The 16,458-nt window shown below is 45.2% G+C and overlaps 1 protein-coding gene across 5 annotated transcripts in view; it reads right to left on the bottom strand.

The window, feature by feature from the left end:
• The window catches only part of CENPE (centromere protein E), a 2,471,681-nt gene that overhangs the window by 253,860 nt on the left and 2,201,363 nt on the right, over positions 1-16,458 (bottom strand). For all 5 annotated transcript variants that reach the window (XM_069630970.1, XM_069630968.1, XM_069630972.1 and 2 more), the window contains one exon: positions 10,350-10,550. In XM_069630970.1, the coding sequence (XP_069487071.1) occupies positions 10,350-10,550 (201 nt within the window). The remainder of the gene's footprint in view (positions 1-10,349; positions 10,551-16,458) is intronic.

Raw genomic sequence — 16,458 nt, 5'->3', positions numbered from 1 at the left:
CCTCAATCACAGTTAGACAATTAGAGATAAAGAAAAAAAGACTACAACTGAGTTCAGGGAAGTTTAAGGAAACCTATGTGTCATTAACATATCACTAGAAATAAGAAAACAACAAGTACATCAGGTGAGCCTGAGGAATGAAATACATATGCAAGAACCACAATTTTAGAACAACATCCTAGGGTACTCTATAAGTAAACAGTGAGGTGCTACAGTACAAATAGCTCAGTTGCACCTGGGAACGGTCAGCGAGGAAAACAAAATCAGCCAGTCCAGCAGCTGCTCCACAATGCTAATGGTATCACGTAACCGTTCAATGAGGATACAATTCTTGCCCGTCTAAAAGGCGAAGGACACATCAAAAAGCACTGTCCTCAATTGAACTACAATTAGTGGTCAAAGTGAACGGGAGTGGTTGGGAGCGGTGCTCCTCTACTTTTTAAAATTACGTTTTACTGTTCCTACAGGGATTTAAAATTAAACTGCAAGAAGAAGTGCAAACGTACACTTTCAGTACTCTACACTAAAAGTTCCCTTAAAAAGTAGGTACATCTCTGTGGGGGTTTCTATTGTGTGTGGGAGGTGACATGGTGATGGGGTTTCTGAGGAGTGGATGCAGACCAGCAGGAAACAGCTTCACTACTTATTTTCGTACACTTCGAACACTAACTACAATCAAATACCACATACACTTTAATTATATTACTCCACCACATTACAAATACTGTATACTCCCACTGCATTACCTAGAATTACTATACACATTACTATAGTGTGCGCCCCAAGAATTTAGCCACTTGCCACAACCAGCACAATAAAATTAAACCATATAACATGTATGTACAAAAAACCTTAAAATAACAAAACTCTCCCTCAAACCCCCCCATCCATGTAATGTCCAGAGACACTAACAGGTGACCGCAGACTCAGTGGCATCTGCAAACCCTTTCTCACCTATAATAGCTCCATACCATCTTTATTCCACTCCCCTACCCTTTTGGACGCCCTCTTTCAGCCATCAAATAACCCGAAATCTGTTTTCAAAGCTGTACGTTCACAGCGCTGTCCGTGGACTGCCACGTTGTCCACAGACTTGGCGGCGCCTGCACGCCCTTTTTTCACCTATACAAACAGCCTCATATCATGTTTATTCCACCGTCTCACCCTTTCCAGCCCCTCTTCCGACCACCAAATAACTCCAAATGTGTTTTCCAGACTTTGTCTCCACTGCGCTATTTGCAGACGCGGTTCAAACATGGCGACCGTTTCCAAAAATATGACGCACCTTGCGCTTTTCACCATCCAATCAGCAGGCACGTACGATGTCCGCGGACATCACGCCGCTCTCGGATTGGTCCGGGGGGGTGTCCGCGGACCGAATAGGGAAGTGAATCCGCAGACCAAACCCAGATATCAAATTTGTGTACCTACTTTTTGGCCGTTTTTTTTTTTTAAAACTGGAAGGATTTACACCAAATTTACAAAAGCACGCTTTTGGAGCCAACCCGCAGCTCCTGCCGCAAATTTGGTGAAAATCCGTCCAGCATTTTGGGCAGTAGGCGTTGAGCAACATTTCTTTTCCATTGTGTCAATGAGCATTTCCACAAATTGTGGGGCCCCCCTATAACTTTGCCCCCCTGGATGAAAGCGCACCAAACTTTGCAGAATCATTTCAAGGGGGCCCATATACTTTGTTTTGTAAAGTTTGGTGAGTATTTGTCCAGGGGGGGTGAAGTTATAAGCAGCCCAAAAAGTGCTCTATGAGTCCCATGGCATCACTACAAGATGAGTGAGGCAGCTTCCAGGAGAATGGGATCAAGGAAATCTTTTTAAAAACTCAGGTGGTCAGAAGACACCTCTCCACTATTAAGATGAATAGAGCAGAAAGGGTGCTCCTGGATCACAAGCAAACCTTACATGAAAAGTAGTATCAGTCTTTTAGGCCTCTGGCCAATTTACTGAAAGTAAAACAATTTTAGGGAACATTTCTCTAAAGGCAACTTTACCTCTATATTTGCGAACCCCCCCAAACCTTTTGCTTTTGTTTCAGCATCCTGACCTGACTTTTGCCAGTGGAGCACAGATTTCAGCTGTGCTACCCTGGGCTTTTGCTCATTGTTACAGGGAACCTGACAAGTTCTTCAGGCAGCCAGTATTGTGAAACTTTCTTTCTCTTAGTTTTACAACTTTGTTGCCACTTTTGGTAACATTTTATCATTGAGCAAAGTACATTACTGTACCGCGCAATGGGGTCCTTGTGTTTTCCGGCCCTAGTAACCCACAAAGAATTTTTGGGTGACTGTACTATGTGCCTAGGAATGGACTTGTGGCAGTAGAAGCTTTTTTATGTTTTTTGTTTAACTTTTTACCGAGCCATACCGTGCTTACCGGATTTGGCCCACGACTGTGGCTAGTGTTTGTTATGGCCATCCCACAAGGTCTTCTGTCTATTCCTTTGGCCATTTTGTACTTTGAACTTCTCCCTGGTCTTGGTGACCTGGGACTTCCTTATTGGGGCATGCAGTTGGCCTGTGTAAGACGCTCCTTTCGCAGGCTACTGCAGGATCGTGTCTGGGTAGGAAGTGGGTTGGGACTATCTGGTCCCAATCCACACTACTGGTGCCAGGATGTCTGGTGTGCACGAAGATATGAGAGCCACAGTGGTCCCCGATTGGACCACTGATGGCATGCTTAAGTGGGGCAAATCTTCTCATTGGCCGTCTGGGTGTGTACACTCACCGGACTTTTGGATATGAGGAGGGGTCCTGAAGGCAGACCAGCAGATGAGCAACAGGTCCCAATCGACCTGTGGATGGAGCCACGTATCTGGAAGAGCCGAGCAGAACAAAAGACTATCCAGAGATGTGCTGAAGGAGGTTGACACCCTGAGCCCGCTGTTGTCCCGGTAGAGCCCTGCTTTGCGCACAATCTCAGAAGATCTGCAAAGGTGCTTTGAACCTGTGGAGTGGTAGGAATAATCACTCTCAACGCCTCCAGGTTGCGTAGCAAAAGAGCTTGTAGGAAGTGTTCCTGGGTCTTCCACTGGACTGTCGAGCTAGATCACTGGCCCATGTGCAGGAGCATTGTCGCATCAAGTTTTGCCTCAAAACTTTGGTAAATCCGAGTTTGCACTGCAAAGCACTTTCTTACAGAATGTCATCATTCGAGCTACTCTGGGCTGCGAGAGAGAAGGTTGTGTTTGATCGCGAGAGTTGGGTGCCCCCAGCGTCACTGTGCAACAGTGACGGTCACTGAAGGCAGTTTCCCCATGCTCCTTCTTGTGCCCTGAGACCAGCTGCATTAGGGTTTTCTTTGTTCTTCAACCGAGACGACTGATACAGCTCCTGTTGCAAACCAGACTGCATCTGCACCCACAGCGCCTGTGCACTTTGAAACCAAACTGAGGGTGGGAAATTGAACCTCTGAGGACCCTTTCCAGGCTTGCCAAGTTTGGACCAAATCTAAGCTAAGGGCAGTGAGTACTGAAACCACTTACCAGTGGCCCCTTGTTCATCCATTGCATTTTACGCACAGAGGATCCATTGTGCTCCTTGTCATGATGCCCGCTCCCGGGGAGCCGGTTCAAGCCCTGCGTCCCCGAAAACAGACATCCAGACCCCAGAGGGAGGACCCAGCAACCCCATATAGTGGCCCTTTGGACATTGTCCTGGCGCCTATGGCGCCAGGCTCATTATGGGAGTGCTTGGGTGCACTTACCTGATGCAGACCATGCTGCAGGATCCCGGCCTCCTTGAGGCCTGAAAGGAACTACTTTACCTGTGGGACTAATTTACCATCCGGGCGTGGTCGGGGAAGGATACATACCTGATTGGAGGAAGGATACATACCTGGAACTTCTTCCAAGGCTATTTAAACCCCACCCGAACAGCCACACGTGCTTCGCGTTGTTCTGCATCTAGCAGCTGGACGCTCACCGTGTCTGCTCCTGCATCCTGACTTCTGCCACGCCTGCCAGCATCCTGGATCACCTGCAAAGGAAGAGAAGAAGAGAACAGAAGAAGGAAAAGTCCTTACCTGCTAAATCCGCATCCCGGAGACATCTCGCCGACAATTCTGAAAAGGAAGACTTTAATTTAAAAGCTCATTGCGTCGATCGCTGCACCGCCGCATTCCACTCACCTTTACAGGGCGCCTCCATGTTCAGCAGCGATCATCCGGATTCGCAGTCACGCCCCAGCGCCTAGGGAGAAAAAGACCAGAACAAAAGGTGAGAGAGAAGGGAATAAGGAAAGCTAAATCTCCATGTTAAGACTTACCTGTTGATTCATTCCCTCTTCATTTCGGGTCCGCGCCGCATCCTGGCATTTCCGGACCCCGGCCCCTAAGGTGAAAAAGAGACATCAGCGTTAATGAGCGAATGAAAATACATTACCAAAAAACGCTCATTAAAGACTTACCTGATTTCTACAAGGATTTCACCTCTCATCTCGGGTCGGTGCCTGTTCCCCGGCATTCCGTACCCCGGCCCCTATGGGGAAAAAGACACTAGCATTAGTACATTAATGCATGGACACAAGGGGAACCTCTTATCAAAAAACTTACCTGGAAGCCAAGCAAGTTTGGTTCTCACCAATCCGAAAATCCAGTGAAGTAACTGGATACCAACGCGCCCCTGCATCAGAAGCAGGATGGAGAGCTTGTCCTTCCAGACCCAAAGGTGAGACGCTACAAGAAATCACTGAAGGGTTTCGAGGAGGGTGAGAGGGGAAAGTGGGAGGCCGATTGCATTACCCCGCACACCATTAATCCCCTATTTTCGCCTACAGAAGGATACTTCTGCGAGCCAGGCAAGCCAGATTTGGGGGCCCGGTCCAGTCCGTCTTCCGAACCCTGCGCATCACCTTAGAAGAAGTCACAGCAGCGCGAACCAGGCCAGCGCCTCTGTGGGAGTCAGGTGAGCGTAACACTCCTCTCTTTGGCTTGGGCAGCCCCTGCTTCCAAAACCCCTCCGAAAGTGGGGAATAGCTTTGTTCATCACAGCAGATTCACCCCTAACACTTGGAAACTGTTTTCACCATTCAGAATCCTGTCCCTAACTTTGCCATATCCTTAGAAAGGAACTTTGTGACTTTTACGTACGACCGAGTGCTTTTACGCGTGCATCAAATATTGAGCACCAGACTACATTCATCGTAGGGTTGGACTTATAAAGTTAGGGATTTCTATTTCTGAAGATTGTCTATGCTATAAAGATTGCCTGCCTTTTCCCTTACAGTTATAGGCAGAGTTTAGACCTTTACCGCATTGACTCCAGTGACTGTATATATTTTACAAAGTCTGTTGTTTGAGTGGTGTTTTTACTATCACATTTCATTATTCACTTTTGTTAATTCTTGGGCCTAATACATTGGATATTTTTGTATACTACTGTCCAAGGGTAACTCTTGGTGTTTCACTGTGTGAGCTCATCAAAGACCTTTGATCACCACCACTACTCCCGAGACTTAGCCTTGACTGCTCTCCAAGCTACTGTGAATTGGTCTGGCTATCATCCCAGAAGAGTCCCCTGTTTCACTATCAAGGGTGGTCTCCTAAGCTTCTGTTCACCGGAGCAGAGTTTAGAAATCCATTCTAACAAAACAACAGAGGTAAATTCCAGCAATAAGTGATGTACAATGTATTAGACACGTTAACTAAACCCGTAAGAAGGAGTTCTTTCGCACCATGTATATATCTGATTGTTCTAGCAAGCAAGGTCAATTAGAGTATTAATCGAAGGCTAATCTGCATAGAATATTTCGTGAGCAGAGACAACCGCTGAATTTTATCATGACCAAAGAGGAAGTGATGAGGGCCACCGTGGCACTTAAACTGAACAAGGCTCCAGGGACAGATGGCTTCCAGGGATAAAACACTTACATGAGCTAATACATCCAATGACCGTTTTATTGACCTCTTTCCTGTTCTCTTGGGAAATTACAGACACCACGAAAGAATCTATTTTCGAAGCTGGAGAAGGGCCTGGAACTGTGTGGATCATATTGGTCCATTGCCCTCCTAAACAGAAATCAAGATGTTTACCAAGATTCTAGCTTCCAGACTTGAAGGTCTTCTCCCAGAATTAGTCATACAGATCCACAGGGATTTGTTAAAGTGAGAAAGACATTTGATAATGTGCAAAGGGTCATCCACTTGATTGATAAAACATATTCTGTCAAGCCCTTCCACCCTATTACTTTTTGAAACAGATAAGGCTTTTGATATCATGGACTGGCCCCTCATGAAAATACTCTTAAGGAGGGAGGCTTTTGGCAGCCAATTATATTGTGGATATTTGCTTGATACAACATTACATTTACGAGAATCAGGATCAATGGGGGGCTAGTCAATCAGATTATGCTTGAAAGAGGTGTCCAACTGGGATGCCTGTCCGCTTTCTCCCTTATTATTTAGTTTATCAATAGAACCGTTAAAATGAATGATACAAGCCAGTCATGTAATTAAGGGAATCTGATTTTTTTAAAGGAAAAAGTTACTTTAGTAACTTAGGAAAAAGTTAGTTCTCACCCTGGGGGACTTCAACATGGGCTACAACGACCCGGCAGACCAAACAGCCAGCACCATAGCTAACACTCTTGCTGAACTAGGCTTTGCGCAAAGAGGTATGGCACCCACTCATTCGAAAGGTAGAATACTTGACTGGGTGGCCGACCACAACTGTTTAGCGAAAATCACAAATACCTCTCCACTAGTCTGGACCGATCACCACCTGGTATCGTTCCTGCTGTGCACAGACAGACCCCCACCTCCGCCTAACACCACGGCCCCTCCAACTCTCACCAGAAATAAAAAGAATATTACACCAGAAAGACTCATCCCGAATCTACTCCCTACACTTACCACACTCCCCAATAACCTGGATCCAGAGATCCTGGTTGAAGAATATAACAAGGTTATGGCTCCCTCGCTAGACCTCATTGCCCCACTTAAACTCAGACCTAGTAAACTGAAAACCCACCTTAACAAATGGTACACCCCATTCCTCAAAAACCTAAGGCAGCAAAAGAGAAATTGCGAGGCCACCTGGAAAAATCCCCCTCAGCTGCAAACAAACTCAAACTCTCCAAACTAACCACACTATATAAAAAATAAATCTACCTGGCCAAACGAACCTCCTTTGACTCTCGCATATCCCAAGCTAAATCTAATATGAAAGAACTCTTCTCTATACTTAAAGAAGTAGAAACCCCCATACTCCCCCCTGATACCTGCACCAAAGATAAAAACTGGTGCTCTGAAATTCAAAATGCCTTGGAAAATAAGATTGTGACCCTTCAAAGTAAAATCTCTAGTAAAAAAGCTGCCCTAAAAGACACTCTCCCCTCCAAAACTCAGGATAAGCACACGCCCACAGATCCTATCCGCTTCAAGTTCTCCAAAGTCAATACTCTTGAAGTAGAAAAAATTATCCTGTCTTTGAAACCATCCAACTGCCAGGGAGATCTGTGCCCAGCACAGCTTATCAAAGATGCCGCCCGTGACCTCCCCCCCTTCATCACTAAACTGATCAACGCTTCCTTCAACACTGGCTCCATCCCTTCCAAACTAAAACAATCCTGGGTACTTCCATTGTTAAAAAAACCTACTCTGGACCCAGCCATTCCCACAAACTACCGGCCTATAACTACTGTTCCCTTCTTACTAAAAATCCTTGACAAGGTCGCCTATGTACAAATACAGAAGCACCTGGAGGAACACCACCTCTTCTAGACAATCAGGGTTCCGTCCTCAACATGGGACTGAAACTGCACTCATTGACTTAAAAGCTCAGATTGATACTCTTAGGGACAAAGGGCAAGTTGCCTTGCTCCTCCTCCTTGACTTATCTGCAGCTTTCGATTTGGTCGACCATTCTGTCCTATGCTCACACCTCCAAACAGCAGCACACTTCTCTCCAGAGGCCATCAAATGGATCACCTCATTCCTCAACGGAAGAACTATGAGGGTCTTCTCCCCCACTGCTGCAGCAGACCCCATTCCTACCACTTGTGTCCCACAGGGCTCCTGTGTCTCCCCTACACTGTACAACATATTTACCAAGCCCCTTTTCGATGATTTGGGTCATCTCGGTATCACCTACACTAACTATGCAGATGATACCCAGATCCTCCTTCCGCTTTCCGGAGATTATGAAAAAGATTTGGCCTTGCTAAATAGGGTGTACATCATCATTCAGGCATGGATGGCCACTTATGGAATATGCCTGAATGATGAGAAAACGGAGCTCATCATCCTGGGTACTACGCCCGGTTTAAAGAAACTTAGCCCTGCCTACAACTCCTTTATGATAGATGGGAATAATATCAAAGTCGGTCAGGAGGTCAAAACACTGGGTCTCTACTTGGACTCCAACCTTTCCTTCAAAAGACAACTGAGTTCCCTGGCATCCTCAACTGCATACGCGTGCAAATTAATACGCTCAGCCAAACCATTTCTGTCAGACACTAGCTGCCTCACACTTGCTAGAGCCCTTATACTTTCCCGCCTTGACTATTGCAACGCCCTTTACGTGGGAACCTCCAAGGCTACCACCAACAAGTTACAAACCCTCCAGAATAACGCCCTGAGAGCAGCCCTAGAAGAGAGCACATTTCAGGACTGAGCCAACAGAATAACTGGCTTTCCACTAGAGACAAAATCCTCCTAAAAACGGCATCTCTAACCCACAAATCTCTCAACAATGACGCACCGATCAATTTGATTAACAGGTTCCACAGACAAGCTTCCGCAAGACCCCTTAGAACTGCATACAAAGACTGCCTTGCTGTCCCAAATTTCAAACTTGCCACCACAGGAGAGAAAAGTTTTCCGGTAAAAGCAGCCAGATTGTGGAACTCCTTGCCTCCCAAATTGAGAGCAGATATGCCCTACTTGAAATTCCGATCTATGGTAGTTTCATGGCTGAAAACGAGGGACCACCAAGATAGCTAGGTGCCAAGGCTATCACTTCCTGCTACCCGCACACTGTGTAACCCTCGTGCGCCCACCCGTGCTCGCGTTTTGTATTGTATATATTGCTTGTTCTCCTTACTATGCTATGTATATACTTCCATTGCCTACATGTATATTCTATATTTGTAACCAAGCTTCGCATATTCTTGTAAATGCTGCGCCTTGATACCCCTGGGTATATCTGCGCATTATAAATAATAAAACAAACAAACGTACTTACCTGTAACTCCTGTTCTCGAGCATTGGTATTTTTCATAGATTCAAATGCTTTTTGAATATTCCGAATTGTCAGACTGGGAATCCTCAGTAATAATAAAGCAGTTTAATTTAGAAAATGAAACACTGCAGTCACTTTAGTGTTCTGTCACTGTTTTGGGTCATTCCCCCTTTCACCAATAGGCAGTGCCTCCCACAGCTCCACTCCTGGAGGCCATCATCGGATGTAATGGGAGTCCTAACAATTTGAGAAGAATTAAATATAATACAAATTTGCTTTTCACACCGTTGGAAACCTTAAACCAAGTACTTTTTTATTTTGGGGTTCAAGAAGTGCTCCATCTACTTGGTGCCCTCCTACTGGCCACAGACCTGCTGTGTTCCCAGAGGATTGAAACCTGTGGAGGGTGCCAGGGGATATGCCTGCCAGAGGAAAACAGGAGGGGAAGGCAGCAAAAGATGAGACAACCCTTGCTGATTGCGCCTTAGGCTGACCTAGAAGAGGATTCAGGATTGTGTCTCAGACATCAATGCACAAAAAGGTCCTATATAGTTCTGGAAACTGCAGTTGCTCACTGATTCATGCAGTAGCCATGATAGTGTATAACCACATCTGTATTCTACTTAATTAATAAGAACAATGTCTGGCTCTTTAAAGCAATACTAAATTCTATATAGGTTTTCGGTATGGATATCCCCAAATAATGCAAAGCCTTCACTAACCGGCTCAGACAACAAAGCCAACCAGGTGAGAAAACTTGCATACGTAAACTGTACACCATAGAACACTCTCAGCCCCTTAGGACTTTCAGGTGTCTCGGGTGGCACATATTGGTATTCCTGTTTCATATGAAGTATCAGATTTGGAATATATAGGTACACCACATAGGTAAAGTCAGAAACATCCAGGGCTTCATGCCATTGTAGCAGGATGGCATATTTGGTCACGCAGGCTTCAATAAGGAGTACAAACTACTTTTTTGTTAGGTTTGGTACTTTCACTGTATAGTGGTGACGTTTTTCTTCATGGGATTCCATGGAAGATAACTGAAGAAATTAACGTTTGTGAGAGCAAGTAATGAGAGAGAGGATACATGCAAAGATTTCTTGTTTACATTACTCCTTTAACGGTTTTAACAACCAAATAAAATAAATTGTACCTCTAATTCTTCCTGTGCAGCATTTAATTGGTTAAATAGCCTTTGGTTTTCTTCCACTGCAATATGGCCACCCGCACCAACGGCATCGTCATGAAGCATTTTCAGCAATCCCCGATTACTTTCTTGTTTTTCATGGAGTACGTCATCACATAACTTTGAAAAGTTCCTTGCCTTTGTTATCATGTTAAACCTGCCCAGAGTCTGCAAAAGGAAAGACATGTATTCACATACAATTAATCTCATCTAAAATGATAGATACCCGATGAATGGGGCAGTATCACAAATCATGGTAATAGCAGGCTAACTATTAAGGGAAGACATAAATAAAGTATACCAATCAGTAGATTTATTGCAGATTCAAGGTTGGGGCTCGCTCATTTGCTTTCTGTCTCCTCCAACAAAGGCTTACCATGTGCATGCAGCTCTGAAAAACGTAGGGTCAGCATTTTGACAAGCCAAATGACACCAAAACAACACCAATGACCAGTATGAAAATATGCATAAGTAACATATGCCTACAATTTCAATAACATAAGTCCCACATAGTATGTTTACTATGCAAACAGAAACTGGCATTTGGCTTTTCGTGCTGTGCACAAGTTGGCGAAGCAGTATACGTGATTAATCCAACAACGAGGGAGGGAAATCTGTAATGCATTGATGAGAAAAGCTCTAAAGTGACAATAACGTGCAATAGCAATATAACTTCTAAGTCGCAAAAAAAACAAACAGAACTCAATACAAAAAGATTTCAACATTTAACCTATTACCACAGTGGTCACATAAAAAATCCACTGACAACCAGTAATATGAATGAAATTCCAGCAGGTGCTTTTCCATTGGTACCCCAGAAACATATGGCACGCCTCTCAGGAAGAATGACACTCTGCATACTCTAATCTGTATGAACTGACAACCATTGTACACCTCGTGCACCTAGGTCTGATCAGGAAATGGATAATATCTATCGCTGGTCATGTATTCTCCCAGAAAGGTTGTGATGCAGTAATGGTTAAGATTTTGGGGTATTATAAGTGAGTCTATTAGAACTTCGAAGGCTCGATAACATAGCAGCACCTGCAAAAACCTTTGCCTAGGCACAGTCCAATGTTCATGTCACTTTCAAATAACACAATGAAATGATGCATAAACAATGTTTCTACAGGGAATTAATAGTGGGCAAGGCTACAGGAATCATTCTGAATTCAGACTACTATGTAATGTATCACTTTGTTCTAAGTACTTTTGTGTGGCCGCATTCTTGTAACCCTGAATCATGCCTTCATCCATGTCCTTCACAGCGCCTCGATGCCCGAGGGCTGTAGTGCGCTTTATAAATATAAAAATAAATTTAATTTAGCATTTTTCATATGGTGTGAATGGTATGAGGCTTTTTATTCATTAGTATTTTTTACTCAAACCTCAATTTTAAAAGCCTTTTTTTTAATAAGCATTTCATACTAATTTATACCGAATTATAAAACGTAGGGGAGGTACGTAGGCATGAAAATGGATAAATTCAACATGTGTAAAAGGATTTAAAAAATGGGAGTATGTGTATAGGAAACTTAAAAATTAATGGATTGGGAATTAAATGTGACTGCCTATAAAACCCAATGAATTGCAAGAATGTGCTGCTAAAAGAATATTGGATAAGACAAATAAATTAACTCTGTCTGGTAATATCAATTAAAATGGATATGATGATTCCTACCATAGATTTATCATCCTATGAAATATGTTTTGGGCACAGTGTGCTACAGAGAGTTTTCTCAGCCACCCGCATGCGCAGTATGACCCCTAAACCAGCTTCATCCCCATTCCTGGGTACTGTCTTGTGCTAGAAGTAATTTTATGGACATAAATAATCAGAGTAGCCAGTGACATTTCCCATCAGTTCTGCCACACATCCATGAGAAACGGCAGAACTGACAGTCTTAAGAAGATTTTGAAGGCAACAGCAAACAATAAAATTGTGGACTGATTTTAGTGAAGTAGGTGTGAGGAGGAATCTGCAAGAGAAATCATTGTAATCATCAGAAAGATCATTACCATTACCAAAGGCAAGACATTCGTTCTATTAATTGATATCTCTCTCACAGATTTCTCAATTTGCGAAAGAATATTTATTTAATGAAAATGACAGGGAAAACAATGCATTTTTGAGTTAGAAATGCATATTTATTTGATTTATTGATCATTTGGGAGGTGCTTTATTCAACAGGATTGTGTTTCAAAGCACAACAAGGCTAAATGGGAAGGGAACAGAGGAGATAATAGTGGCAAGAAACACAAAGCAACAGTGATATATTTACACACGTGGTCCTACTAGGCCTTGTGGCATTCGGCCGTGCAAGTGCATTGATGAGAAGTGTTGGGGGCGGTGGAAAGGGGAGCAGAGGAGAGGACAAGTGCTGGAGGGGGGCCCAAGAGGGAAGTGCTAAGGAGAGTCAGGAGGAGCTCCTCAGTGCTAGTGCGGTCAGCTCTCAAGGGTGGCATGTGGAGCAACCAGGCAGGGGCACGGAGGTCAAAACAGGGTGGGGGTGAAGGGGTGCTGGTAATGACAGGAAGGAGGGGCCTGAGAGGTTCTTGAGGCTCAGACCACCGGTCACAGCGGCAGTGGAGTGATTAACAAGGAAGGGAAAAAGGTAGAGAAGAACCAGTTACTTACCAACTGGCAACGTTCTTTCGACTGGATGTTCCTCCAACATATTCCTCATCTTTGACATGTAATGTCCAGCTTCGGAAAACATTTTTGGCAGAGGGCGCCCTACGTCAATGGCGTTGAGTCTATGTCCTTCAAAGGCCTCCGTCGAGGCTGATGTCATCAGAGGTTATATATAGCACGCACAGCGCCCGTTGGCCTCAGTTCTGTTTTCCCCACCTCGTGCAGCACCAGTGCCCATAAATACAGGCACAACAGTAGTCAGCCTTGTTGGAACGAAAGCTGTAATAGCATGGGAAATTCTACAGAGGGGTAGGTTGAACGGGCGATGAGGAATGCATTGGATGAACATTCAGTCGAAAGAACGTTTCCAGTTTGTAAGTAACTTGTTCTTCGAATGGATTGTGTCCTCCAACGTATGCCCCATCTTTGACATACTCCCAAAGCAGTATCCATGATTGGAGGAGGGTGTAGAATTCATATATGCATAATTTTAAAGGGCAGAATAGAGTACCGCCTTACCAAAGGCGACATCCTGAGCATGGGAAGCATCCAGAGAATAATGCTTTGTAAACGTGTGTACCGAGGACCACGTTGCATCACATATGTTCTTAATAGGGTCACCCCTTTGAAGGGCTGTCGGTGTACCCATGCCCATGGTGGAATGTGCATGTAGACCCTCAGGAGGGTCTTTGCCTTCCAGTCTGTAGCATTCAGAAATTGCTAGAATGATCCATCTAGACAAGGTCTGTTTGGTAACAGCCTGTCCTAGCTTGTGTTCTGGGTACCCTACAAAGAGCTGGTCGTTTACTCTGAATTTTGACATTCTGGAGATGTAAAAACTTAACGCTCTCCTAGGGTTCAGCCAATGGGGCCTTTACTCTTCCTTACCAGGATGAGGTGCCGGATAGAAAGACGGTAGCACAATTTTCTGACTTAAATGGAAGTATGAGACTACCTTAGGCAAGGAGGAGGGTTTTACCCTCAACACAACCCTGTCCTTGTGGAACATGGTAAAGGGTGGCTTGGAAGAAAGTGCCTGCAACAAGGTCAAAAACCTTAGAGAATATGTGTGCAAAGGTTCAAATGGGGCACACATCAGAAACTTTAAAACCAGGTTGAGGTACCAAACCGGAACCTGCAAAGGAGATGGAGGGAACACATTAGTGAGCCCTTTTAGAAATTGAGTCACACGTGCTATCTTGAAATAGAAGCATTCCTCTGATGAGCGCTTAAAGATTGATAGCGTCGCCAAGAAGCCCTTAATGGTGCCAACCTGAAGATCTTTGTGTGGTAATGAAAGCAAAAAGGATAAAACATCAGGAGTTTTACACTGAAAAGGATCAACATTCTTTTCTCTGCACCAATGGCAAAACTTAGTCCAACGGCACAGAGATTTTGTTGCTGGCCTTCTGGCCGAAAGCAGCACCTCCATTACGTGATCCGGGAGGTCCCAATTCTTTTATCTCAGCCTTTCAGAAACCAACCGTGAAAGTTGAGATTCTTGACCTCTGGATGGAGAACCCGACCCTCCTCTTCCGAGAGAAGGTCCTCTTCTTTGTGGAAGATGCATCGGAGGACAGATGGACATGTCCAGAAGGTCCGGATACCACGTCCTCCTGGCCCAATCCGGGGCAATTAGGATCCTGTGCTTCCAGAACCTTCGCAACCTCCTGAGTACATGAAGAATGACTGGGACTGGAGGAAACTCATACAGTAGTGGGACCTCCCAGTCCACCACTAACGTGTCTCTTAGAGCTCCTCTTGGAGGAAAATTCCCTTGAGCAGTACTGCTCGCACTTCCAGTTGGCAGCGGTAGCGAACAGAGATCCACTTCAAGGGTTCCCCAAAGGGTGAAGATCTCTTGAAGGACTTCCTGAGCTAGTTCCCACTCATGGAAGACTGTGCTCCGCCTGCTCAGAGCATATGCTGCTGTGTTCTCCTCTCCCGCCAGGTGCAACGCCGACAGGGAAATTCCTTCTTGAATAGCCCAGTACCAGAGCTGCATTGCCTCTCTGCACAGAGGTAGTGACCCTACACCTCCTCTATTGTTGAGGCAGTGCATGGCCACGGTGTTGTCCGTCATTATCAGGACATTCTTTCCCCATACTGAGGGCCGGAAAGCCTTCAGCGCTAGTCTGATTGCTCTCAGCTCCAACAGGTTGATGTGTAGTTTGGACTCCGATGGAGACCAACGACCGCTGATGGTCAGATCGTTGGAGTGAGCTCCCCACCCCGTGCGTGAGGCGTCCGTCACTACCATTATATCCAGTCATGGTTGGCAAAAGGGTTTTCCCTTCAGAATATTCTCCTCGCAGGCCCACCACAAAAGATCCTGTGAGACTCTGGTTGGAATCTGAAGACGGTCCGACATCCTTCCTGAGAATTGTGACCATTGTGGCTTAAGAGTCAATTGAAGGGATCTCATTCTCAGGCGGGCCTCCAGCGCCATAATAATGCAGGATGCCACGAGGCCGAGCAACCTCAAAAATTTGAAGGCCAGAAGACTCTGGGCACTCTGAAATGTTGTTACCATCTGAAGAATGTCTCAAGCCCTCACTTCGGGTGGCAGGCACTTTCCCAATGATCTATCTAGCACAGCTCCGATATACTGGAGCTTTTGGGAAGGTGTCATATGGGACTTCTTGAAGTTGAGATGATCCAGGACTTGTTCGGGAGAATGCGCCCTGATCAGCCAATCGTCTAGGTAGGGATAGACGTGAATCGCACCCAACCCCCGCCCCCGAGACTCTGTGCCACCACCACCGCCATCTGTTTGGTGAAAACCCTTGGGCATAGGTCAACCCGAATGGCAGGACTCGAAACTGAAAATGCGAGCGGCCAACTGCGAATCTCCGTTATTTTCTGGATTGGCACATGAAAATAAGCATCCTGAAGGTCCAATGACACTAACCAATCCTGGAGTTGGTGGAGGGCCTGAAGGATCTGAGAAAGAGTGACCATCTTGAATTTGTACTTCCTGAGGAACTTGTTCAAGTATCTCAAGTCCAAGATGGGTCTCAGTCCTCCGTCCTTTTTGGGAATCAAAAAATAGGGGGAAATACCTCTCCGCTACAGGCACCGGTTCCATAGCGCCTTTCTCTAGCAGGGTTAAAATTGCCTGCACAAGGAGTGGATCCAGAATCTTCAAAGAGTGTTTCCACAATGGATTGTTCTGGGGCTTTTTTAGAAAAGGAATGCAGTAACAGTGGGCTATTGTTTCCAGAGCCCAAGCATCAGAAGTAATGTCTCACCTTTCTTCCAGATGCTGAGACAGCCTGCCCCCGACTGGCGAGTTGTGACTTAAGCCCTCAGAGTGGTTTTGAAGCGGCTGTTGCAGCGGCCGATGGTAAAGAGGATGCTGCTTGAGCTGGCTTGGCACCTTTACCTTGTTCACCACGAGGACATTATCGTTGGCCTCTTTGACTGGCCATTCCTCTCGCC

This window comes from Ambystoma mexicanum, chromosome 6q (assembly GCF_040938575.1).
Source record: "Ambystoma mexicanum isolate Mex_15411 chromosome 6q, UKY_AmexF1_1, whole genome shotgun sequence".
NCBI lineage: Eukaryota > Metazoa > Chordata > Amphibia > Caudata > Ambystomatidae > Ambystoma > Ambystoma mexicanum.
Note: the sequence above shows the minus strand (reverse complement) of the source record. Positions and strands in the feature narration are given on the sequence as shown.